Source organism: Tamandua tetradactyla, chromosome 5 (genome assembly GCF_023851605.1).
Source record: "Tamandua tetradactyla isolate mTamTet1 chromosome 5, mTamTet1.pri, whole genome shotgun sequence".
Classification (NCBI taxonomy): domain Eukaryota; kingdom Metazoa; phylum Chordata; class Mammalia; order Pilosa; family Myrmecophagidae; genus Tamandua; species Tamandua tetradactyla.
This window is the reverse complement of record NC_135331.1, coordinates 168,273,005-168,300,687: the sequence shown is the minus strand read 5'-3', so window position 1 is coordinate 168,300,687 and position 27,683 is coordinate 168,273,005. Positions and strand designations below refer to the sequence as shown.

The 27,683-nt window shown below is 38.2% G+C and overlaps 1 protein-coding gene across 2 annotated transcripts in view; it reads right to left on the bottom strand.

Annotated features, from left to right (window-relative positions):
* FIG4 (FIG4 phosphoinositide 5-phosphatase) overlaps window positions 1-27,683 on the bottom strand; it is a 186,602-nt gene that overhangs the window by 46,249 nt on the left and 112,670 nt on the right. For both annotated transcript variants that reach the window (XM_077162640.1, XM_077162641.1), the window contains 5 exons: window positions 26,431-26,578; window positions 18,365-18,448; window positions 16,212-16,407; window positions 15,557-15,639; window positions 11,723-11,809 (listed from right to left, as the gene is read on the bottom strand). In XM_077162640.1, the coding sequence (XP_077018755.1) occupies window positions 11,723-11,809; window positions 15,557-15,639; window positions 16,212-16,407; window positions 18,365-18,448; window positions 26,431-26,578 (598 nt within the window). The remainder of the gene's footprint in view (window positions 1-11,722; window positions 11,810-15,556; window positions 15,640-16,211; window positions 16,408-18,364; window positions 18,449-26,430; window positions 26,579-27,683) is intronic.

Below are 27,683 nucleotides of genomic sequence, written 5' to 3'. Positions count from 1 at the left end.
AAGGAAATAAGGGAGAAAATAACCAAGTGTTCAAGGATGGAGATGGGGGGGTGCAGAACAAAATTGTTCCTGGAAGGTGGCCGAAAATCATCAAGGTTCTGGGCAATTTAGGTTTCCAGGGATGCTCAGGGACCCTCAGAGTCATGGGAGGAAGGAATGGGGGAAGGCGGTATTCAGTACAGTACAACAAGAACTTCTTTTACACTGTAGGTCCTGTTTTGTGGGCTATGGGAGTGCTGAAGATAGCTGTCTGGCTACCCTCGAGAAGCTTAAAACCTAACAGACTAGGGCAGGCAATGGTGGCTCAGTGGCAGAGTTCCTGCCTGTCATGCCAGAGACCTGGGTTTGATTCCTGGTGCCTGCCCATGCAAAAAAAAACACCCTAATAGTCTAGAAATAACCCTACATATCAAAAGCACTGTTTGGATGATGCTGAACATTCTCTATACCAGGTTACCAAATCAGCTAAGCAAAGTTTGCTGCCCAGGAAGCATGTCTGCATAAGGAACAATGGGCTGGGTCCTGGAAAAAGAACAAACATATTTTCTCTTTAAATATTAAAAAACAAATTCAAAATCAACAGAGCAGAATCATGATGCCTGCACACAGAGGTGCCTACAAATCCAGTTCATGTCAGAGAAACAGAGTGAAAGATGTAAATGCTAATAGCCTCCAGTGGCTACAGAAGCAGCTGGTAACATTAGGCATTTATAGCTTCGTGACTGAGACAGAACACAGAGTCTGGAGACAGCCAATCTGGGTTTGAATCTCGACTCCTCTACCTGCTAGCTGCTTGACCCTGGACAAGCCACATAACTTCTCTATGCTTCAGTTTCCCCATCTGTAAAATGGAGATGATGATGATGAGGCTATCTACTTCAAAGGGGGTGCTGTGAGAATTGATATGGATTAAGGAACAACATCCACCACATACTCTGTGCTCAGGCGACTCTGGTTGAAGCCACTCCTCCTTAACGATCACTTATATACTCAGGGAGTGGAAGGGGTTAAAGGGAGGGGGTCTCACTGACACAAAAAACTGCCTGGGTGCTGGAGCTGACAGTGCACACACAGGCCAGCTATGGGTTTAGCATCTTCTAGGAAATGTCCTGCAAGACTGTGGGCAAAAGTCTTCAACTTCCCATCCATTTTTCTGCACCAGCACCCTCCTGCTCTTTCGGGAACCCTTGCTCCACTGTCTCCTTGCCAGTTATCTACTGTCAATTTTGTTTTCATTTGGTGTTATGAATACTTCATATTCAGAAAGGAAAAAAAGGTTTTGCCCCATGATGTCAAGGAGAAAAAAAAAAGATTATGAACCATCCAGAGATGAGTAGATACATATGTATACGAACTTAAAATAACCTTATTACCATTTTTTAAATATACAAAGAACCTAAAACATAGCAAGATGAGATTTCCAAGACTCTTATAAATCCAATTTTTCTTGTTTTGGTATTGCTTTAAGTAATCTAAAAATGAATAGCTGTCATTTTAAGAACCTGGTCATAGATTTTTCCATTTAAAGGAGCTCCCCCATTAAAAAAAAAAAACAAAAAACACCTTACCCGCAGTTGCCATGGCAACATAATGCCGAGCCTTCCAAGCTCTTTGTTATCCTGCTAAAGATGCGATGCAAAATCACACTCATGTTAGATTCTTTACTAATTAACTGGAAAAGGTTAAAACACTCTAGATCCACTACTTTCTAGATTCCTCTAGCTTTCATCTGTACTCAGCCTCAGAAAAGCAAATACTAGATTAAAAAAAATTTATTAATAAAACCAATTAACATACAATATGAATATTCTTTTTTTTTTCATCACATAATTGTATATTCATCATCATGGTCATTTCTTAGAACCTTTGCATCAATTTAGAAAAAGAAATAAAAAGAAAACAGAAAAAAAATTCATACATACCATACCCCTTACTCCTCTCTTTCATTGATCACCAGCATTTCAATCTACTAAATTTATTTTAACATTTGTTCCCCCTATTATTTATTTATTTATTTATTTTTCTGTCAGCCCTGCCCCCTCTGCGCTGGGGCAAAAACCAGCAACCTCCGCTTTTACTCAAGGTTCAGCTGAGCTGGGGGCCTATTTTTAGTAGTCAGAATTTGTTAATTAATTCCACAATTGGTATTTGGTTGCACTCAGCCCCTGCTGCTGGTAAAGTCCCTTTCCTTTCCCCTCTGGGAAGCAGCCTGTGGGGGTGGGGTGTCGGCCACCCTGGCTTGGGGAACTCACAGTTCTGGGTGGGCTTGCAGCCAGTCCAGCATTTCCAAACTGGGGTGGGGTATGCTGTGTGTCTGGTCACTGACATAATCCCAACAGTTGTTCTGTACTGTTTCTAGCTATTTATTAGCTGCACTGGAGGATGAACTAAATCCCAAACCTCGCTAAACTGCCATCTTGGCTCCTCCTATTTTATTTATTTTTAATCCATATGTTTCACTAATCTGTCCATAAGGTAGATAAAAGAAGCATCAGACACAAAGTTTTCACAATCACACAGTCACACTGAGAAAGCTATATCATTCTACAATCACCTTCAAGAAACATGGCTACTGGAACACAGCTCTACATTTTCAGGCAGTTTCCTCCAGCCTCTCTGTTATGCCTTAACTAAACAGGTGATATCTATTTAATGTGTAAGAATATCCTCCAGGATAACCTCTCGACTCTGTCTGTAATCTCTCAGCCACTGACACTTTATTTTATCTCATTTCTCCCTTCCCCCTTTCAGTCGAGACGGTTTTCTCAATCCCTTGGTGCTGAGTCCCAGCTCATTCTAGGAGTGCTGTCCCATGTTGCCAGGAAGGTCCACACCCCTGGGAGTCATGTCCCACACAGAGAGGGGGAGGGCAGTGAGTCTGCTTGTTGTGTTGGCTGAGTGAGAGAGGTCACATCTGAGCAAAAAAGGTTCTCTCGGGGGTGACTCTTAGCCCTGATTTTAAGTAGGCTTAGCCTATCCTTTGCGATGTTAAGTTTCATATGAACAAACCCCAGGATTGGAGGCTCAGCCTATTGCTTTGGTTGGCCCCACTGCTTGTGAGAATATCAGGAATTCTCCACTTGGGGAAGCTGAATTTTACCCCTTTCTCACCATTCCCCCAAGGGGACTTTGCAAATACATTTTATTCACTGTTCAAATCTTTCTGGAATTTATTGAGGCATCACTCTGGACAAACCTACAAAATCTCATGCCCTAATTAAGGTTCCATGTACTTATGGTGTTCAATTAAGCTGTCCACATAAGTTATATTAGGAAATGCACTAGTCAAATACAAATTTTGTACCAAATAAACATTTTTTGCTTTAGTCTCACACATAAGTTAAGTTTTGAAATATTAATTACCATCTATTTTCAACACCCTGCATTATTGTCATTTCTTTGTTCTTCCTCATGCAAAACATTTTTAAATTTGTACATTTAGTCACTATCGTTGTACACTCTAGGCATTCCTAGATTATACCATCTCAGTCTTTATCATCTATCTTCCTTCTGATTTCATTTGTGCCCCCAGGCCTCCTCCGTCTATCATCCTCACACTCAGCTTCATTCAGTGTTCTAACATTATTGTATTACAGTTAGGTAGTATTGTGCTGTCCATTTCTGAATTTTTACAATCAGTCCTGTTGCACAATCTGTATCCCTTCAATTCTAATTACCCAATATCTACCCTATTTCTATCTCCTGATGACCTCTGTTTTTAACTGAAATTATCCCAGTTCATTCATTAATGTTAGTTCATATCAGTGAGATCATTCAGTATTTGTTCTTTTGTTTCTGGCTAATCTCACTCAGCATAACGTCCTTAGGGTACCTCCATATTGTTATATACTTCATAACTTTATTCTTTCTTACAGCTGCATAATATTCCATCATCTGTTGATGGACATTTGGGCTGTTTCCATCTCTTGGTAGCTGTAAACAATGCTGCTATAAACATAGGTGTGCAAATGTCCATTTGTGTCTTTGCCCTCACGTCCTATGAGTAGATACCTAGCAATGGTATTGACGGGTCATATGGCAATTCTATACTTAGCTTCCTGAGGAACCGCCAAACTGCCTTCCACAGTGGTTGCACCATTTGACATTCCCACCAACAGTGAATAAGTGTGCCTCTTTCTCCACATCCTCTCCAGCACTTGTCATTTTCTGTTTTGTTGATAATGGCCATTCTGGTGGGTGTGAGATGATATCTCATTGTGGTTTTGATTTGCATTTCTCTAATGGCCAGGGACGTTGAGCATCTCTTCGTGTGCCTTTTGGCCATTTGTATTTCCTCTTCTGAGAAGTGTCTGTTCAAGTCTTTTTCCCATTTTGTAATTGGATTGGTTGTCTTTTTGTTGTTGAGTTGAACAATCTCTTTATAAATTCTGGATACTAGACCTTTATCTGATATGTCGTTTCCAAATATTGTCTCCCATTGTGTAGACTGTCTTTTTACTTTCTTGATGAAGTTCTTTGATGCACAAAAGTGTTTAATTTTGAGGAGTTCCCATTTATTTATTTATTTATTTCTTCAATGCTCTTGCTTTAGGTGTAAGGTCTATAAAACCACCTCCAATTATAAGATTTATAAGATATTTCCCTACATTTTCCTCTAACTGTTTTATGGTCTTAGACCTGATGTTTAGATCTTTGATCCATTTTGAGTTAACTTTTGTATAGGGTGTGAGATACAGGTCCTCTTTCATTCTTTTGCATATGGATATCCAGTTCTCTAGGCACCATTTATTGAAGAGACTGTTCTGTCCCAGGTGAGTTGGCTTGACTGCCTTATCAAAGATTGAACACTCTATTCGATTCCATTGGTCAATATATCTATCTTTATGCCAGTACCATGCTGTTTTGACCACTGTGGCTTCATAATATGCCTTAAAGTCAGGCAGGTGAGACCTCCATCTTCGTGTTTTTTTCCTCAAGATACTTTTAGCAATTCAGGGCACCCTGCCCTTCCAGATAAATTTACTTATTGGTTTTTCTATTTCTGAAAAGTAAGTTGTTGGAATTTTGATTGCTATTGCGTTGAATCTGTAAATCAACTTAGGTAGAATTGACATCTTAACTCTATTCAGTCTTCCAATCCATGAACGCAGTATGCCCTTCCATCTACTTAGGTCTTCTGTGATTTCTTTTAACAATTTCTTATTGTTTTCTCTGTATAGGTCTTTTATCTCTTTAGTTAAATTTACTCCTAAATATTTTATTCTTTTGGCTGCAATTGTAAATGGAATTTTTTTCATGATTTCTCCCTCAGATTGTTCATTACTAGTGTACAGAAACATTACAGATTTTTGAGTGTTGATCTTGTAACCTGTCACTTTGCTGTACTCATTTATTAGCTCTAGTAGTTTTGCTGTGGATTTTTCAGGGTCTTTCACCTATAGTATCATATCATCTGCAAACAGTGAGAGTTTTACTTCTTCCTTTCCAATTTTGATGCCTTGTATTTCTTTTTCTTGTCTAATTGCTCTGGCTAGAACTTCCAACATAATGTTGAATAACAATGGTGATAGTGGACATCCTTGTCTTGTTCCTGATCTTAGGGGGAAAGTTTTCAGTTTTTCTCCATTGAGGATGTCAGCTGTGGGTTTTTCATATATTCCATTTATTATGTTGAGGAAGTTCCCTTCTATTCCTATCCTCTGAAGTGTTTTCAACAGGAAAGGATGTTGAATTTTGTTAAATGCATTTTCTGCATCGATTGAGGTGATCATGTGATTTTTCTGCTTTGATTTGTTGATATGGTGTATTACATTAATTGATTTTCTTATGTTGAAATAGCCCTGCATACCTGGGATGAATCCTACTTGGTCAGGGTGTGTAATTCTTTTAATATGCTGCTGGATTCGATTTGCAAGAATTTTATTGAGGATTTTTGCATCTATATTCATTAGAAAGATTAGTCTGTAGTTTTCTTTTTTTGGTAATTGTCTGGCTTTGGTATGAGGGTGATGTTGGCTTCATAGAATGAGTTAGGTAGCTTCCCCTCCTCCTCAATTTTTTTGAAGAGTTTGAGCAGGATTGGTACCAATTCTTTCTTTAATATTTGTTTAGAATTCACATGTGAAGCCATCTGGTCCTGGACTTTTCTTTTTGGGGAGCTTCTTAATGACTGATTGAATTTTCAATTTCTTTACTTGTGATTGGTTTGTTGAGGTGGTCTATTTCTTCTCGAGTCAATGTTGGTTGTTCATGCCTTTCTAGGAAGTTGTCCATTTCATCTATGCTGTCTAGATCATTAGCATAAAGTTGTTCACAGTATCCTCTCATTACTTCCTTTATTTCTGTGTGGTCAGTGGTTATGTCTCTCTTCCATTTCTGATTTTATTTATTTGCAACCTCTCTCTTCTTCTTGTCAACCTCGCTAAGGGTCCATCAATCTTATTTTCTCATAGAATCAACTTCTGGTTTTGTCGATTTTCTCAACTGTTTTCATGTTCTCAATTTCATTTATTTCTGCTCTAATCTTCATAATTTCTTTCCTTTTGCTTGCTTTGGGGTTAGCTTGCTGTTCTTTCTCTAGTTCTTCCAAATGGACAGTTAATTCCTCAATTTTTGATCCTTCTTCTTTTTTGATATAGGCATTTAGGGCAATAAATTTCCCTCAGCACTGCCTTTGCTGCATCCCATAAATTCTGACATGTCATGTTTTCATTTTCATTTGCCTTGAGATGTTTACTGATTTCTCTTGTAATTCCTTCCTTGACCCACTGGTTGTTGAAGAATGTGTTGTTGAGCCTCCACATATTTGTGAATTTTCTGGCACTCTGCCTATTATTGATTTCCAACTTCATTCCTTTATGATCTGAGAAAGTGTTTTGTATGACTTCAATCTTTTTAAATTTATTGAGACTTGCTTTGTGATGCAGCAAAAGGTCTATCCTTGAAAATGATCCATGAGCACTTGAGAAAAAGGTGTATCTTGCTGTTGTGGGTGTGCAGTGTTCTATAAATGTCTGTTAAGTGTAGCTCATTTATTGTATTATTCAAATTCTCTATTTCTTTATTGATCCTCTGTCTAGGTGTTCTGTCCCTTGATGAGAATGTGGAATTGAAGCCTCCAACTATTATGGTAGATGTGTCTATTTCTCTTTTCAGTGTTTGCCTCATATATTTCAGAGCATTCTGGCTTGGTGCATAAATATTTATGATTGTTATGTCTTCTTGTTGAACTGTTCCTTTTATTAATACATAGTATCCTTCTTTGTCTCTTTTAATTGCTTTACATTTGAAGTCTAATTTGTTGGATATTAATTAGTATAGCTGCTCCTGCTCTTTTCTGATTGTTATTTGCATGAAATATCTTTTCCTAACCTTTCACTTTCAACCTATGTTTATCCTTGGGTCTAAGATGCATTTCCTGTAGACAGCATATAGATGGGTCCTGTTTTTTAATCCATTCTGCCAGTCTATGTCTTTTGACTGGGGAGCTTAATCCATTAACATTTAGTGTTATTACTGTATGGGCAGTACTTTCTTCTACCATTTTGCCTTTTGGATTTTACATGTCATATCTAGTTTTCCTTCTTTTTACCTTTACTGATAGTCTTCATTTCTACACTCTTCTCCACACTTCTCCTGTCTTTTCATATCTGTCTCTAGTGCTGCCTTCAGTATTCCTGCAGAGTTGGTCTCTTGGTCACAAATTCTCTCAGTGATTTTTTGACTGAAAATGTTTTAATTTCCCCCTCATTTCTGAAGGACAATTTTGCTGTATATAGATTTCTTGGTTGGCAGTTTTTCTCTTTTAGTAATTTAAATATATCATCCCACTGTCTTCTCGCCTCCATGGCTTCTGCTGAGAAATATATGCATAGTCATATTGGGCTTCCCTTGTATGTAATGGATTGCTTTTCTCTTGCTGCTTTAAAGATTCTCTTTTTCTTTGACATCTGACATTCTGATTAGTAAGTGTCTTGGAGTACATCTATTTGGATCAATTCTGTTTGGGGTACACTGCACTTCATAGATCTGCAATTTTAAGTTTTTCATAAGTTTTCCTCCCATTAGTTTTTCTCCTCCTTTTCCCTTCTCTTCTCCTTCTGGGACACCTACAATACATATATTTGTGTGCTTCATGTTGTCATTCAATTTCCTGAGTCCCTGCTAATATTTCTCCATTCTTTTCCCTATATTTTCTTTTGCTTGTCAGATTTCAGATGTTCCGTCCTCCAGTTCACTAATCCTGTCTTCTGCCTCTTGAAATCTGACATTGTAGATTTCCGTCGTTTTTTCATCATTTCTACTGTGCCTTTCATTCCCATAAGTTCTAAGATTTGTTTTTTTCAGATTTTCTATTTTGTCTTTTTGTTCATCCCTTGCCTTCTTTACATTCTCCCACAATTCACAAACTTGATTTTTGATGAGGTTTTTCCATGTGTGTTTGAACAGTCTGAATTAATTGTTTCAACTCCTGTATCTCAAAATTGTTGCTTTGTTCCTTTGACTGGGCCATATCTTCAATTTTCCTAGTACGACTCATTATTTTTTGCTGGCATCTAGGCATTTAATTACCTTAATTAGTTTATTCTGGAGAGTTTTTCACTTCTTTTACCTAGGATTCTCTTGCTGGATGACTTTGTTGTCTATCTTTTCTTTGACATTCAGTTCAGCTTATTCTGGACCTCTAGCTCAGGTTTTGTTTAACAGATCAGAATTTTTCAGTTCTTGTTTTCTTGTTGCTTGCCCTGCCTGTATGGTGCCTCCCCTCCCCATCCTCCTTAGGAAGGTCTACTTAGGTACTATAGACCCCAGCCAGATTTCCCCAGACCAAACTGGCCTCCTGTCAGGAGGAAACAATCACCTGCATCAGTTTTCCCTGAGGGTGAGACCCAGCAGATTGAAAGCCTTTCCTATGAAGCCTCTCCATTTTTCCTATCCTGCCCAGTATGTGGTGCTTGTCTGCCTGCCAGTCTCACCAGCATAAGGTGATGTGGTACCTTTAACTTCAGCAGACTCTCCCTGCTGGGGGTGTGGTGGAGACAGAGGAGAGGTTGTAGGCTGGTTTTAATTGCTTCACTTCCAGACCTGGGTATCTGAACTCCTTGAAGGAGGGATTCCACCTGAGCTGGGCCCCACCCCTCTCCTGGGAAAGGTACAGGCTCCAGACAAACACTTAAACAAGCTTAATTCTGCCTATGCCTGGGGCAGTAGAACCCATGAAGCCTTGCAGCTATATCCAAAGAGCAAATAGTAGAAAACACAGCCACCAAAATGAAAGAGAAAAATCCTTTTCAGAGCAGGACCCCCATTCCTTGGGTCTGCCAATCACAAGCTTAAGTTGGTATATTGCTATGTGTATCTCCAGGTCCTTTGTGCCCCCTCCTTTCCTTTAGGGCCTGGACCTTTTCAAATCCGAAATAAACTTGTTTTTTTTTCTTTTTCTGTCAGCCCTGCCTCCTCTGCGCTGGGGCAAAAACCAACGACCTCTGCTTTTACTTGAAGTTCAGCTGAGCCGGGGGCCTATTTTTAGTAATCAGAATTTTTGAATTAATTCCACAATTAGAGTTTTATTGCGCTCAGCCCCTGCTGCTGGTGAAGTCCCTTTCCTTTCCCCTCTGAGAAGCAAGCAGCCTGTGGGGGAGGGGTGCTGGCCACTGTGGCTTGGTGAACTCATGGTTCTGGGGGGGCTCGCAGCCGGTCCAGCTGGTCTAGACTGGTGTACGCTGCGTGTCCAGTCACTGATGTGGCTCCAGTAATTGTTCTGTAGGTTCCTGGCTATTTATTAGCTGCTCTGGAGGACGAACTAAATCCTACACCTCACTAAGCCACCATCTTGGCTCCAATCTTAAATACTAGATATTTTAAGGAAAATAATTTGCAAGTAGTAACTTCAAGACCAACTACAGATCAACATAGACACAATGTGAAAGAAAACCAGGTGATATATTTTATTTTATTTTGTATGCTGTATCATTTCCTCATGGTTCTCTTCTCATAAGTTGTACCACAATATTTTAGGGGTATAATGCAATTTTATTGTCTTTTATTTTTATGGACACATTTAAATGCTTTTCTTCTGTGGCTAATTTGTTTGGGAGCCCTTAATTCCTTATGCTAATTAATCATAAGAAAAATGTCTCTAAATTAACAGGTATTTATATGCTAAAAATAGAGAAAAAAAACTGTGATGGGGAGAGGAAAAGAAGGGATCAACAGTCTTTTTTGGAAGCTGTGATAAAACACTGTCTCTATTTTCCTTCAGCTTCTCTAATTTGCCATCTCTGTCTCCCTTGAAGATCCATTTTTCTCTGCATTTGTCCATTAAACTGAGATCCCCAAACTCAGACGTGGACCCTTTCTCACTCCATTCTCTCTTCCTAGGAGGTCTCATCCTTAAACAAGGATTTAATCACCACCCATATGCATTCATATCACCAGCCCAGGCTCTGAATTCTAGATCAGTTGATCCAGCTGCCTCCTAAACTTCCCCATTTTGATGTTACTTTAAAGACAAACCGGGTCCTCCTGCCCATTACCTCAGTGAATGCAACATCGACAGTCCTAACACAGAGTGTACTCAGTACCTATCTGCTGCATGAATAAATGAATGAATCAACAAATCAGTCTATCCAGCCCATTACACAAGCACCTCTCTCTTCCTTGCTCTCCACAGTGAGTCAGTATCCAAGTCCTTCCATTTTAGCTCCTAAATCTTTCTCACATCCATCCCATTCCCAAAATCCTTAAAGCCATTACTCTCCATAGCACCAAGTCTTTGCCTCGATTACCATAATAGCCTCTTAACTGTCAATCAGGAACTGTGAAGACGTAATACATGGAGGAGTTAGGCAATCAGTAGTTATCAAATAAATAATTTATTGAACAAACTGATAAACGTTAGTCTAACAAAAGGGAAGAGAGTAGTTAATAAATGTTGATCTTATACCAGACACTGACCTAGATGCCTCACAAATATTCCTCATTTAAACTCCACAGTGACCCATTTTATAGGAAAAACATAACAGCCTATGGTGCTAGGAAGCCTTTCCTGGTCACAATCCTTCACCTTTTTTGGTAACAAGCAGAGAAAAAGACAAATATGAAGATGATGATGACAGTAGTGATGATTACCACTTACTGAGAACTTATTCCAGACACTGTTTCAAACAATTTGTATGCATTATTTCACTTAATCCTTTCCATCCTCCTAGTAAGTAGGTATTATTATTATGATCTCATTTGTAGATGAAGAATCTGTCACATAGCACTTAAGTTACCTGATCAAGGTGAAGATCCAGGAAGTGGGAGGACTGTGAGCCAGGTTTTGAACCTTTATTTAAGAATTTACCAAACACCTGTTTAACTTAGAGCAAGTGATGAGAACTGGTAGTAATATAAAGCTAGAAAAGACAAACTCATCCCTGCTCTTAAAGATCTTGTACTGAACCTGAGGAACCTGACTCTAGGATCAGAGCTGTTTCATCATCTTACCTCTACCCAGTGAAGGGCAAAGTTCAGGAAGGGAAGTTTCCATCAGTTCCAATTCCACCGCTAAAGGGCTCAATTCACGTATAATTAAAGCTGTCAATTTCTTTCCCGTCCCCCAAGTTTCCCTCGAATAAGGTACTATGAGGAGATGCTTTGGTGCTTATACTCATTTGGTGACAAGACCGATGGCCTTCTTTAAAATGTCTTCCAAAAAAAGGCACTTGTGAGTGATGTTAATATGAAGATGTTTTAAAAAATCTAATTTATTACTCACAATTTTATAACTCCATCTGAGCACTTGGAACAGAGCTGCTGGCTGTTCTTGTCTTGTTTATGTTGACTCTGCCCCAGCTGAACAAATCTAAAATTATAATGGATAAAAGTAAGTTAAAGAAGGAACTACTTGTAATAAATGCAGTGGGTCACATGAAATGGTATGAGCTTTCGAATGACAGTAAGATGTTTCTTTCAGAAAAACACATAAAAGTTTCCTATGTAAAATATGATTTTACTTACAAAATGGATGCTTAGTTTAAAAGTGGGTTTGTTAGTAAGACAGGAGAAGGGATTCTGCTTAAAATGTAAGTCAGAACAATGGCTATAAGAATGGAACAAATGTTAATCTCACTGAATTTCTTTGAAGTTAGAGTAAAGTAGAATTTGAACTGAAATGTTTCTGGAGCCAGGAAAACGTTCCCTCAAGGCCTCATATATCTAAGGGTGAAGGAGAGGGAAGCATGGGGAAACCTGAGGGGAGGTACTTGCAAGGAGATAAATGACAACAAGATGGTCAGGTAAGGGATCCACCTCCTGGAACAGGAATGCTGCTGAGAATCCAGGACATGGCCGTAGTCTCCTCAGGACCACAACAATCTCCACTGAGCATCTGCCGTCCCTCCACCAAGGATACAGCAGACACCAAGCTGGAGGGGACCAAGGAAACCACCCAAGTAGGACTGCTGCCATGCCTCCTTAAAGAAGAGATTGAACAATGCTCAACTGGGCTTTAAAGCCAAGAGCCAAAAGGCTTTGCCCCAGATCAGCTCAGCAGGCTAAGAGGACACCTAGCAGTCTGGGATCCCAGCCAGCTGTTTAAGAGTTGCATACCTGCTGAGGCATGCCCTGTGCTACCTGAACCCACCTTCCCTTGGGGATGTAGGTGCTTTGTGCCCCTAGGAGGTTATGGGGCAGGATTAAAGAACTGATTTCCTTTCCACTTTTCTACTATTTAAATATTCCTCTTGATGACTATGGATAATTTTATAGTTTATTTTTTATTAGCTTTTTTTAGGTCAAGAAGAGTGCCACAGAACCTACCAATTATTAAATCATTATAGTGCTATGGAAAGATGTGTAAAGAGCTTTTTATCCAACATTTTGCTTCAGCAAATGAAAATTTGTAGATTCATTTTTTTTTTGTATGCTGTATGGAGGTATCACAGTTCTTTTTCCATGTTGGTACCCTGTTATTGCAGCACCACTTGCTGAATTTTTTTTTTCTTGTTTGGTTGGTTTGTTTGCTTATTTGTTTGTTTTTTGGGGAGGTGCACGGGAAATCAAACCTGGGTCTCTTGCATGGCAGGCAAGAATTCTACCACTGAACTACCCTTGTACCCCTAGATCCATTTTTTCCAAGAATATCACATAATATCTAGCAAATATATAGAACTTTAAAATCTTCAAATCATATGCACACTTATAATTGGAATTTTCACAAAAATGATTTGGTAAGAATGTGAGGCTTCAAGGAATTAAGAAAACTTTCAGGTTTGGTCAAGAAAGCAAAGCCAAGATAGCGGAAAAGAAGAAGGAAAAGGAACATGTAGAAAATGGGACTTGGCAATTAGAACAAAATTGTAAAACCAAGAAATTCTTCAGAATCTGAAGATGGGTAAGTCTCAATGGAGGAGAAACTGGCAGCAGAGCAGGAAGCTGGAAAACAGGCAGCGGAAGCCAGTTCTAGCTGCCTCACTTCTCTTCCCCACCTTGTGCTGTGGTAATCCAGGAGAGTGCTGTTGCCTGGAGGCTAGGTCAGGGGACTGCCTATTCCATACACATGCTTTGGTGGGTACCAGCTGATGGGTACTGAGCCGGGGTGGGAGGAAGCACCTGCCAATTCAGGGCAGTACTACATGGGGTCATGCCCTGGCCTGGAATTCTGCGCTCTGGGTCACAGGAGCCACTCAGAGAGCACAAGGGGACAGCTGGGGTGGAAGTGGGTACCAGTCAGTCCCTAAACATGCCTTCACCACCCCTTGGCACAGCTACCTACCAGATACTGATAAAAGGAGGCTTCCTCTGCTATAGCAGTGCCCACAACAGAAGGAGAGGGAAGATGCCTTGAGGCAGGTATGTAGGTAGAAGCCAAGGAGGGGCTCTCTGCCCACATGAAGGACCCTGCTACTCACAGAGAGAGAAAGAGATGACCAGGTCCCCATTTCTCCCCTTTCCCCTCAGGGCTGCATCATAAGCAGAGGCAGCTGATATTATCAAGAGAATAGAGATGAGTACACTGTCAAATCACGAGAAGCACAGCATATGTCTCCAGGATAAGTCATCAAATGGGAGGGATAATATCTTTTCAATCTACTTCAGAGTTGGTAAAAGATCGAATAAAATAAAACATCTGGAAACACTCTGTAAAGTACTGTACAAATGAAAAGAGGTAATGCTCTTTAGAATATTAAACATAGAATTTTATTTCCAAACATGGATTCCTTCCTCCCTGCCATTGCACTAGACTGTTTTATTTCCCAGATATTGGGGCTGAATAAGGCTGTATCTGATTCTCTGAGAAGGGGGAAGGCAAAATGAGCCTCAGCAGTAGTCGGACCTTATAAGGATCCAAGTGAAAGTCATGCCTAAAGCACGGGACACTTTCTCTTTTGCTTCACCTGAGCAAAAGTTTCAGTCTGACATGTACCCTCATACTCATGTAAGAAGCAAAATCATATCATTCAGTCTTGAGTCTTCAGTAGATAATCTATCTTCCAGACCATGTTGCTTATAAAGGCCATTCCAAATACTAAAGAGGACAGCTAAGGAATCCTGATAGCTGCGATGAATAAATAATTGTGTGCCTATGTGTGCATGAGTGCAGAGTGGGTAGATGAGCTCTGACTGATCAGTTTGCTGTTGGAGAGACAGTGATGTGTATTCATGAGTGCAAACTACCAAAACTGCTTTTGCAGTCAAGAAATGCTATGCATTTTATATTTTACAAATTCTATAGCAGATCTTATTAGCTTGAAGTGAAAAAGCTGACAATATCTTGATGAATGGATTCTCTTAATGAAATGCTCCCCCCTTAAAAAGAAACTGAAAATAACGTCTCAATTTATATTACAGAGCTTACATAGGCCAAACTTAGGTGAATGAAGTAGGACTGTGTTCACATGCAATAATTAAGTCCTCTGAATGATTGTATTAGGCTGAGGGGGGTATTTACAGTGTTCTTATTGGGTTCTTAAGGATTTCTGGGTGAAGAATTCTTTTGGAAATCTGATTTTTCATAGAACATAGTAGTATGAACCTTCTTAAAGTATGAATCAGCTATAAATCTTCTTAAAAAGTTGCATAGACATACAAACTTATGCATACAATTTCAGAGGAGACCTCTTGGTGGATCCCCTCCTTTCAGCTAGATCTGCCTAAAGAAAGTCTGTTATCCTGAATTGACACGCTTGTGTCACTGTTTGCTTTCTCCTCCTCAGCCATCACTCCCATCAGCACCCCAAAACTAAAGTCAATGCAATGTCTTAAATCCTCAGTATTCCTAATTTTGCAAAAAAGGTACCTTGACTCTAAGGATTTGTTAATGTGGGAATTACTGTATTTGTACTTCAGAGGGCAGCTATATATGAGCACTGAAAATGTGTGCATCACAAATTTTTATCATTGGGGTATAGAGTCTCAGGTACCAGGTCCTTTAACTCAGATGAATTAACATTTTCAAATATACCTTCCAAATGCTACTACTGTATTCTAAGGGAAATTAATTTTCTTTCGTATTGCTGACTACCTTCACTTTTACAAAGCCACATTAGTTATGTCATTGTAATAAAATACTTGTATTTTTTCCCCTTAATCTCCACATGAAAGCATTTACCTTGAATAAATGGAGAGATCTTCTTCTGAGAGACCATCTGAGAGGTTAATTCCATACACCTCTTTCATAGGCTGGACAACATTCTGGGTTTACAACAAAAATAAGGAAACAGGAAGAATTTTTAGACATCTAGCAAATTATTTCCAAAGATGAGTAACATGAACCTGTGAATTTTCCCACAAAAGCAATCACAATGTTTCTTCAACCTGTTCATTATAAACCAAATTTTTGGTTAATGGTTTAAAATAATCTGATTTCCCATTGAATGAACATAGCCTCTGTGGCTATTCAAAGATGGTGAGGGCTAGACACAAAACCCTGCATCCCAGTGATGTGGCGAGCAGGGGACTAAGTGCACAACATCTCCAATGGATGGGCTGCTCAAAAAAGGACAAGATCCACTTAAAAATTTCAAAGTGATATGAAATTCCTTATATAGGGGAGCAAAAACACCAACTGTATTTGAAAAGAAACCATCTTCAATAATGTGCATGCTTAATGCATTCATCCTATGCAGTGCTTCAAACACCAGACACTGAAATGGTGTGAGTCCGACACCATATTTATTGATCTCAGCCTTTTGGCTGAAAACGGAATTTCCAGGATCACTCCCCAGAGCCGCATGATGGGCTGCACAAGCCCCCTCCCTTCTCACCTCGGTCACTCTGGCACTGTCTCCCGTGTCGGTCATCTTCACTGGCGTGGAGCGCTGCGACACAGAGCCCTCCTCCTCCCGGTCGGTCCCAGAATCGTCCTCGGAGCTGCTGGACACAGCCTCCTCGCTGGGCGCCGGCGGGGCGCTAGCTGCCGTTTTCCGCTGTAATACAGCTTCTTCTCTGTTGCTTTTGTTTCTTTAAAAAGAGGGATGTGAGTGTGAACCCCCAAGACCACTGTGTGCCACTTTGTCCAAAACCTTAGTCCCCGGAGACTACTTTCTAGGTTCAAGTTGTGCTAAATACTAAGCCAATTGTGCTTAATATTTCACCATGTGTGTATACTGACCTTATGCGAATTTAAGCCCTCTTATAAATTCAGAAAATAAACAAAATGTATTTGCAGAGTGCACAGAAAGTCGTCTCACCATTTGGCTCTTATGCTTTCCTTTAGTAACTAAAATAAATATTTTCAAAATTTATGGTACAACAATATGCTTAAGATTAATAGTAAAATTATCTATAATATGTAAGCTTCAAGAAAAGGTCAATAGCCAAATCCATGCATTCTTCTCTCCCTCCTATGAATTTTTATGACTTACAGCATATCAACTGATTATTTGTACCAAAACAATGAGCCAGTGACAAATATAAACTAAGTTTAAAAATTTACTGCATTATTAGTAAATAACTATACCTGTGGAAGATTTCCTAAAATGTAGGGAATAGATGAGGAAAAAAACAGGGAAAAAATGCACTTGTAAAAGTATTCACTTTAATTTTAACACCAAATTTGAGAGTAATAAAAATATTATTTATCAATTCAGAAAATAGTTTATAGTAATACAATATAGCTTTTATAGTAATATAGCTTTTATAAAAATGCTTACTATTTCACTTTTACTTCAAAAAATTTCTCTATAAGAGACTAAAAATACTGCAATATTGTAAAATGTTCTAGAAAAAAGAAAGTGGAATGCTTCTTGACCTTGGGTTATACATTATAGAAAACAACTCAGTTTCTGACTTTCTACAACTAAAAATTAAAGTTGATAGCATTACTGTGCTATCAGTATGCATAGCTGGGGACTTCTTGAACTCTAAACCCCAGAGGACTTTGCTTTTTTAAAATTCCTCTTAGCATCTGTCCCAAGGCTTAAAATTGCAGGTATTTAAGGACCATATATTTAAGCCACAGAAATGGTGTACTGAAAAATATTAATATATCTCCCATTGTACAAATCACATGTAGCCAGAATGCAATTAGGACATCATATGCACTCCCAAATGCAACTGAGCCTCTTTATCTGCATTCTAGACAGAGTTTCTGTCATATCCAGAAGAATCTTATCATTTGGATTAGGCAGATCAGTGGAGCTGACAGAGATTCTTATGCTAGAACACAACATGTCAGTTCAGTCTCTAAGCATGAAGATGCAAACATGGTTTGTCTTCATCCTCATATATAATAAAGGTATATATATTTTTATAATAATATAATAACTGTCACACAAAATCTTACAGCAATATCAAGAAAATCTTAAGTTCTTTATCTGAGCATGCTTGCTTTTATGTTTCTTCAGGATGTCAATAAAAATAAATACAATGATAGGACTGTACAACACAAACAATGAATGTTATAGGAAACCACGGACTATATGTACAATTATACAAATGTTCTTTCAAAAGTTTTAACAAATGTACCACATTAATGCAAGGTGTTAATAATAGGGTGGTATATGGGAACTCTGTATTTTACACATTATTTTCCTATAAATCTATCAATTATCTAATCTTTAAAATAAAATGGATAAAAATTATTATTTATGTACTTTATGTTGTGGTAAACAGAGGAAGCTGACTGATTTATAGGACATTACATGCAATATCTGCTACCTGCCTTTATGTCACCTGTTATATTTCTAATTTAAAATGATAAAATGCACTGTGTTGCTGAAATTCCCATAAAGTCTACTTTTGCTATTAAACACCTTAGTTATCCCAGTGCTATAAATAAACTATTTGTATAGATGCAATAAATACACTGTGCCCCACATTATGTGACTTGAGGTCATTAGTTTCTGGTGGAAATTATAATCCTAGTGCTATTATTTTATGCAAATCTTTAAAATTTCATTTTATATGCAAATCTTACCCCAAAACGGATTTTCCAGTCTCATCAGGTTTACGCACAGTGAATGGACTTGGATCAATGCCAACGGTCTTAGGCATAAAGTCACTGAAAAGAAGTGGAAAAAACATTCTTTCTGAAACATATTAATTATTGTATATCCAGATGATACTGGCTTCCATTTCAGTTCACACGTGTAAAATATTCCTTCTTAACCTCGGAGCTACTCTTCTGAGCCAAATATTCAGGGGAAGTTCAGGTGATCAGGGAAATAAAACTCCATAAACTAAAGGCACCAGGCAATTTCAATGTTAGTCTTCATTGTAAATTCTCTATGATTATGAGGCCTAAGAGTTTTGAACTGAAGATGTTGTTTACTGGCAGTGTTGATACCTGAATTACTGCTAAGATGTATACCATCTGCTCATATATCGCAATTTGTTGCAGGTAAAATTAAACTCATAAAAACCAATGGCAAAACACTACGCTGTTCAGTTTTATGGACAATGTTTGTAAGCTATACCACCTACACAGCTGACAAATAAAAAGCACAGTGGTATGAATTAAAGTATCAACATTTACCTCATTAAGCTGAGGTTAATTCACTAAGACACTGCTGGAAGACATTAAATAGAAATAGAAACTGTTTTAATTTACCACTTAATGAGACAAGCTACCGCTACTTCTTCATAATACAAGGGCTGCTTTCCGATGATGGCTGTAGCCAGACAAAACTTCCAAATAGAAGCCACAAAGCAACAGTTCTATGATTTGTGCTGATAAGACTCATAAATAATGGCCTCTACCATTTATACTGCTCAAAGTGTGTGACTGTTACATATTTGAAAGAAAAAAAAAGGCAATCTTCAATCAGGCTCAAAACATTTTAACATTCAAAAAATGCTGCTTTTATAATGTAATTGGCTTTAGGGCTTCTGGTTGACCTAGATGGTGGTGTAAGACCCTGAAGGGTGTTATGCTTTCACAAAATTGTTGAACAACTAGCAAAAACTGTCAGAGCTGTCTTTCTCAAAACTCCAGAAAACAGTTAAAGGGTTGCAATAACTGGGCAAGTGTTTAACCAAGGAAACAAAGTTTTAAAATGAGCAGGGGAAGGTTAGGTTATGGGTCGATGCTGACTCCCACAAACTCCCCAACAGACACACACACACACACACACACACACGCAACTCCTCCATGGCAGGATCTGGAGTGAGCCCACATGCTCACTGTGGGCCTTGTTCTGGTGAGAACACACTGGGGTGTCTATGTGTAGGTGTCAAGCTATCAGATGGCAGCATAAAAACTGAACCAGGAAACTAGTCTCTGGCTCACCCCCAGACTGGCCATGCAGGTAGAAGCAGCTCAGAGACAGGAAGCAGTATGAAAACATAATTAAGTCAAAGAAGCCTGAGGGAAAGGATTACCTGCCTTTTTTTTTTTAATGAAATTTTATAGAGACATATTCATACACCTTACAATTCATCCAAAGTATACTGTCAATGGCCCCCAGTATCATCACATTGTTATGCATTCATTACCACCAATTTTAGAACATTTACATTACTCCAAAAAATATTATTAATAAGAAAAATATAAAAGAAAACCCAAAATAAGGTTTATTTTATTAAGTCATGCAACAGAATCCTTGGAAAGGGTAGAAAGTCTGTTTCATAGGTAGTAGAGGGGACACTCAAATTCATGTAAACCTAGGAATTCCTTAAGGACACAAACTCAGGACAAGACACAGGCTCAGAAAAGATGGAGAAAACTCAGCACTTCACATTTGTTGCCAACTGATCTTGATAGGAGGGCTAAACCCAGAAGGAGACTATCAGCCAACACAGGACCAATATGCAAAGACTGGTTAGGGCTTTTTTTTTTTTTTTTTGCATCTGTTGGTTGGTTTGTGCTTGTGTGCTCCTGGCAATCAAGGGAATCTCTACCATATAATTAGCTAGATAAAACCTTAAGGAACAGACAGCTCAGGAACTAAATTCAAGAGTTAACACTTAAAAATATTAAACTATATAGGATACAACAGAAGATTATAAGATAAACAAAGAAACAGGAAAGGATGTCTCATCCAAAGGGACAAAATAAAAATCCAGAAACCATCAATGAAGAAGACCAGACTTTGGACATAGCAGACAAAGACATTTAAAAATGATCTTCAATATGATCAATGAGATAAATAAAAAGAGAAAAAATTAAAGGATATCAGGAAAACAATGAAAAACAATTGAAGAATCTCAGAGAGATAGAAATTTCTGAAAGGAACTAAATAGAAATGCTGAAGTTGAAAACTATAAAAATGGAAATGAAAGGGCAGGCAACAATGGCTCAGTGGCAGAATTCTTGCCTGCTGTGCTAGAGACCTGGGTTCGATTCCTGGTGCCCGCTCATGCAAGAAATAAATAAATAAATAAATAAAGGAAATGAAAAATTTTCCTCAAGGGTTTCAACAGCAGATAGGCTCAGGTAAAAGATCAGTGAACTTGAAGACAAGACAGTTGAAATGAGTAAGGCTGCAGATCAGAAACAAAAAAGAATGAAAAAACAAAGAGCCTAAGAGAACTCTGGGACATGATCAAGCATACCAATTTATGATAGGAGCCTCTGAAGGATTAAAAAGAGAGGAAGGGACAGGAGGAGTATGTAAATAAATAATGGCAGAAAACTTTCCAAATGTAACAGAAGGCATGAATATGCACATTCTAGAAACACAAAGAACCCCAAGCAGGATAAACTAGAAAACAAACAGTTGGGCCAGTGCTTGCTTGACCAGACAACTAGGTATCATCACCTGGCCAAGCTGACACCAGAACCTAACCATCACAAGAGGGAACACTACTATTACATGCTATGGCATAGAGTTAACAGGAAGACATCAACAGTACCACAGCAATACCAGGGGTAAATAACTAGGGGTGGGGGTGGGGGGCAAGAGTTAAAGGAAGGTTTAGATTTCCTATTTGATGAGGGTATGTTTACTGGTTATTTCTCTCTTTGGAGCAATGACAACTACCTAAAACTGAAGATTGTTTATGATTGATTGTACAATTAAGTAAGGATACTGTGAGACATAGATTGCTTATTTTGGACATTATCCAGGATGCCCAATGGATGGAGATGGCTGAAGGATACACTGAGTAGCAGAAAGGTGAACAGTGGAATATACATATGACAGATTTCTGTGCGGCTACAGAAAGGAATTAAGTCACATGGCATGCAACAAGATGAATGAACCTTGAGGACATTATGTTGTACAAAATAAGTCAGAAATGAAAGGAAAAATATTGTATGGTCTCTTCAGAAAATACTTATAAGAAAATTGGGGACTAGATTGTAAGCTCTTATAGCAGTCATATTTAATCTGGAGCTGTGTTACTTCTAGAATCTGAGACGCTGGGTTATATGTGTATAACCTCATATTTCCATGAAATTTTGGGTGCTTGTGTGATACTTAAGACTCAGAGTTGGAGTTCTGCAGAGCTGAAAGTCAGCATTGCTGCATACAACAGCTATTAAAGAAACAGAAAAAGGGATCAGGCTTTAATTAGAGAAAAGAATGAAGTTGGTCTAGTTGGGACTAAGGTAAACCAGAATACAAGGCAAAAGAAGATGTAAGTATTTTAGAGCTTTACCTACGGTATGAGAGCAAAGGGAAAGAGGTTTATTTTGTCCGAAACCTAAATTTTCTGTAGTACACAATCTAACTCAACCTGCCTGGGTAGCTTATTTAAACAGACCAAACACAGGGAGCCCAGAATGGGAACAAGGGCTTGTAATTATATAAAACTTAATGTAATACCCAGTTACATTCCACATTATGTTGGGTAAATAATTCAAAAGTATTGGCAAAGTCCCATGAGGGACTGTAGAAAATATATGGAACTATTAAACTTTCCCACCTGGGCAACTCCTGATACTGTCTGAAACATTAGGGACTCCCAGGTCAATAGGCCAAACCTTTTATCTTGAGGCCTGCTCTTATGAAACTTTTTTCTGTAGTGGAGAAGCTAAGTCTACCTATACTTAGGCCTAAGAGAACTTCCAGAAAACCTCTTTTGTTTCTCGGATATGGTCTCTCTCTCTCTCTCTCTAAGCCCAACTCTGCAAGGAAAATCATTACCTTCCCCCTATGTGGGACACGACATCTACGAATGAGCCTGGCCCTGGCACCATAGGATTAACAATGCTGTCCTGACCAAAAGGGGAAAGAAAAAGAAGTGGAACAAATAAGGTATCTGTGGCTGAGAGAGTTCAAATAGAGTTAAGAGGCTATTCTGGAAGCTACTTTTATGCAAGCTTCAGCTATATATTGCTAATTGCCAGGGTTTGCCAAACCTAACCAACATCATTCCTGTTAACCCTAAAGAAGACCTAGGTCTCTATGTGGGATTCTACAAAAGTTTGAAGCACTAAGTTTACTTTCCAGAAACCTATAACCACCAGACGGGTTCCTAAGGCCCAATAAGTCCTGAACAAATAAGGTATCTCAACTAGTTCCATCCCCGTATCCCATACTGTTGACACCCCTTTTCAACATGAAAAAGTTAGACTGGGCATAGCCCAAATATCCCTAAAGATTGGGAAAAGGACCAAAGGATAAGGAAGAATTATAATGAGAAGATAGGATTAAACAAATGAGTATGACTGCTGAATCATGTCTTGAAGCAGCTAGAAGGAAAAACCTGAAATTGTGGAACTTAACCTATACCAAACTTTGAAATATGTTCTATAACAATTTGTTAAAATGTACTTTGCGATGTATTATTTTTTGCATATGTGTTGTATTTCACAATAAAAATGTTTAAAAACTGTACTATTTACAAGAGTTCTAACCCAGAGAAATTGATTAAATTTAAGTACATGTTTTCTAAGGTTCATAACTCCAAACCACGAGAGATGTAGAGGACTTACATGTGGAAAACACTGCTAAAAGAAATGAAAGAAGATGGAAATAAATGGATGGGCATTTCATGTTCATGGATTGAAAGACTAAATATTGTTAAAATGTCAATCCTATCCAATATGATTTACAGACTCAACAAAATCATAATCAAAAGTCCAGCAGCCTTCTTTGCAGAAGTGGAAAAGTCAATTATCAAATTTATAGGGAAGGGTAAGCCAAAAAACATCTTGGAAAAAAAAGAAGTTGGAGGACTCACACTTCTCAATTTTAAAACTTATTAAAAAGCTATAGTAATCAAAAACGCTTGGTACTGGCCAAGGACAGATATGTAGACCAGTGGAACAGGACTGAAAGTTCAGAAATAATAATACCATCACATCTATGTCCAATTGATATCAATAAGATTGCCAAGTCCATTCAAAGGGGAAAGAATAGTCTCTTCAACAAATGGTGCTGGGAAAATTGGACAGCCATAAGCCAGAGAATGAAGGAGACCCTACTTTGACAATATATACAAAAATTAACTTGAAGTGGATCAAATACCTAAATATAACCAAAACGAGATAAAACTAACAGAAAGAAACATATAGAATTATCCTGAAGACTTGGTGTTATGCAATGATTTTTTAGACTTTACGAAAAAAGTGTAAGCAACAAAATAAAAAATTGACTAATGGGACTTTAAAAAAACTAAATCATTTGTGCATCAAAGATCTTCATTTTAAATGCACATAGGCAACTTACAGACTGGGAGAAAATATTTGGAAACAACATATCTAAAAGGGTTAACTATCCAGAATATATAAAGAAATCATATAGCTCGACAAACAAAGAGCCAAATAACCCTACTATAAATACTGAATTTAATCCAATATATTTTCAGGAGCTATAGACTTAATCATATGATTTTTCTCCTTGCCAATATATAAAATGGGCAAAGGACCTGAATAGACATTTCTCCAAAGAAGATATACAAATGGCCAGAAAGCACATCAAAAGATATTCAACATTATTGGTTATCAGGGAAATGCAAATCCAAACCATGATGAGACAGCATTTCATACTCACCTAGAATGGCTATTGTTAAAAGAAAAAAATAAAATAAAATAACAAGTATTGGGGAGGACATGGAGACATAGGAATGTATTCATTCATTTGTTGATGGGAAAGTATGGTGCAGCTACTATGGAAAACATTTGGCAGCTTCTCAACAGATAAATACAGAATTACCATATTACTCAGTCATCCTACACCTAGATATATACCCAAAAGAACTGAAGGCAGGGACTCAAAGAGATTTACACACCAATATGTTCATAGATGTATTATTCTGAACTGCCCAAAGATGTAAGCAACCCAAGTGTCCATTAACCAATGAATGGACAAACAAAATATGGTATATAAATACTATGAAATATTATCTAGCCATAAAAAGGAATGAAGTTGTGATACATGTGACAACAGGGATGGACCCTGAAGACATAATATTGAGTGAAGTAAGTCAGGCACAAAGGGACAAATATTGCATGATCTCACTAATATGAAAGAGTAAGAAAATTCATAATGTCCTACAATATGGGTTACCAGGGTTAGGGAATAGGGAGTTAATGATTAATTGGCATAGAGTTTCTGTTTGGGGTATATTCTAGTTTGCTAGCTGCCAGAATGCAACACACCAGAGACAGACTGGCTTTCAGTAGAAGGGGATTTATTCAGTTAACGTATAGTTCTTCAGAGGAAAGGCAGCTAACTTTCAACTGAGGTACTTTCTTACTTGGGAAGGCACAGGGCGATCTCTGCTGGCCTTCTTTCCAGGCCTCTGGGTTCCAACATCTTTCCCCGGGGTGATTCCTTTCTTGCATCTCCAAAGGCCTGGGCTGGGCTGTGAGTGCTGAGATGAGGTATGCTGGGCTGCTTGGACTGTGCTACATTGAGCTCTCTCATTTAAGCACCAGCCAATTAAATCAAACATCATTCATTGCAGCAGGCATACCTCCTAGCAGACTGCAGATGTAATCAGCAATAGATGAGGTTCACATGCCATTGGCTCATGTCCACAGCAAGAGAACTAGGCACCTTCACCTAGCCAAGTTGACACCTGAACCTAACTACCACAGGGTAACAGAAAAGTTTTGGTAACTGATGGTGATGATGATAGACAATATTGTGAATGTAATTAATACCATGTTACCTGAAAGTAGTTAAAACGGGAAATTCTGAAATGTATATGTTAGCATAATAAAAAGTTAGAAAGTAGAGTGATTTCTTGGGAAAGGGAACCATAGAATATATTTCTATATGTACCACATTAAGGTTAAGCATACATATACTACATACAAAGAAAATGCAAAAAATAAATTTTAAACTTTGTATAAAAATGTTAATCAAGAAGTGATCGGCATTGTCTAATTTTCTTACTCTGTTCCCACTACTTTTCCTAAAAGGTCTCATCAAATTCTAAAAAGTACACAGAAAAATGAAGTATGTCCAAAGGTGACATACCAGGAAGTAGTGAATCTAGAAACAATAGTACAGGAGTTACAGAAAGAAGGAAAAAAATACTGCTCCTTCAAATATCTGGAGGGCTGTCATGTAGAAGAGGAATTAGACTTGTCCGTGCTTAATAAAAACAGTAATATAATAATAGCTACCATTTATTAATTACTTACCTGTTTCAGGCACTACATTAAGCACTTGACATACACATACACATATTCACATACATACACACACACACACACACACACACACCCCGAAGTGAAGAAAGTGAGACTCGGGAAGGTTGGATAATTTTCTCAAGGTCATGTGGCTGACATAAGATTTAAACCAGGCCTTCTTAGTATCAAAGAATATACTTTTTTCCAAAAATTTGTTAATTCTCAATTTCCACGCTCACTTTAAAAAACTGAGTATCCCAACAGCAAACTAGGACAGTGGGAGGCAGGTTTCAACTTATCAAAGGGAAGAAATTAACTCCAGTTGCCTAAGAATAGAAAAGGTTGCCTTTTGAAATAGTGGGTTCCCCATCATAGGAGGTATTCACACAGAGGCTGAAAACCACCTGATATGTTCTGGCTTGCAGAACAAAACTGTGGTAAAGGAAAACATTTCTATATAAACTAGGAAAATATAGTTCTCAAATACTTACAATATCAGAGTAATCACAACATACCGTGCTGAACTGGTCATAGCCAAGCAAAAGGTATCATCAAAACTACTCAGTTCATACGGCCGGAAGAACTCATTGTGGATATCAATCTCTTCTTCGTATTTATGAAATTTCTTCACTATCAACTTCTTTAAGTTCGCAGCACAGTTAACTAAAGAGAGATAGTGCCTGTCACTTACTTTTAAGACTTCAGATTACATCTAGCAAACATTTACTTAATGTCAACTGTGTTGGCAGAGAGCAGGGAGATAAGCTCTATGGGGATACGACATTGAATAAGGCTTATCTCCTGCCTCTGGTGCTTACACACTTGGAAAAGAGATGAGTTTCATGCACAGAAAACCAAGTGTAGAACTGAGCAGGACAAGCCCTAAGGAAGCACGACTGCCACTAGAAGTCTGCAGAGGGGGTAGTGGTTATTTTGGAAATCACTCAGTGCCTCAAATTCCTCTTTGTTCTTAAAAAATACCCTCTGCCTTCTAGCTAAAAATCATGCAGCTATTTCATTGTTTTCCTTTATATTTTAAATCTTATTAACGTCCAAAGTTAGAATATTAAAATTTTCCTTTCCTTTCTCCAAGAATAAACTTTCTTCGATTTTGCCCAGAATTTCATTGTTATAAACACTTTCCTAAAATGAATTAGTAATTTATTAAGAATTAAAACTAAAGTGCAGGTGGGCCACGGTGGCTCAGTGGCAGAGTTCTCACCTGCCATGCCGGAGACCCGGGTTCAATTCCCAGTGCCTGCAATGCAAAAAAAAAAAAAAAAAAACCTAAACTGCAATCTTCTTACTTAACAGCTTTCATCACCCAAAGCGGGGATAGTTAAAGCATAGCTAGATGGAGCCCTCCTCAACAGGAGCATTCCAGGTTAGCAGATCTCACTTAGTGCCCTTTCACAGATGGGTAAATTAGCTTGCCAAACATCAGGGTCATTAGTAATACAGTCAGGACTGACCTAAATTTAAAACAGGCAAGTCTTTTAATTTGAGGGTATTCCTTTATTATATAGTTCTTCCAGACTTTCTGAGAAATTAATAAATTTAAGTTTTAGTGACTAAAACGTTGTGTTTATATGCACAATCATATCACTTTTCACTGATTGGATATAGGAAAAATGTTTTTATTTTCCCTTGGGAATGGACCCTCACTTCCTTCCCATTTCCCTAAAATATCTAGAGATATAATCAATACTAATCATTAATCTCTGTTTTAAAATGATAAACTATCATATTACAATCTGCTGATTAAATG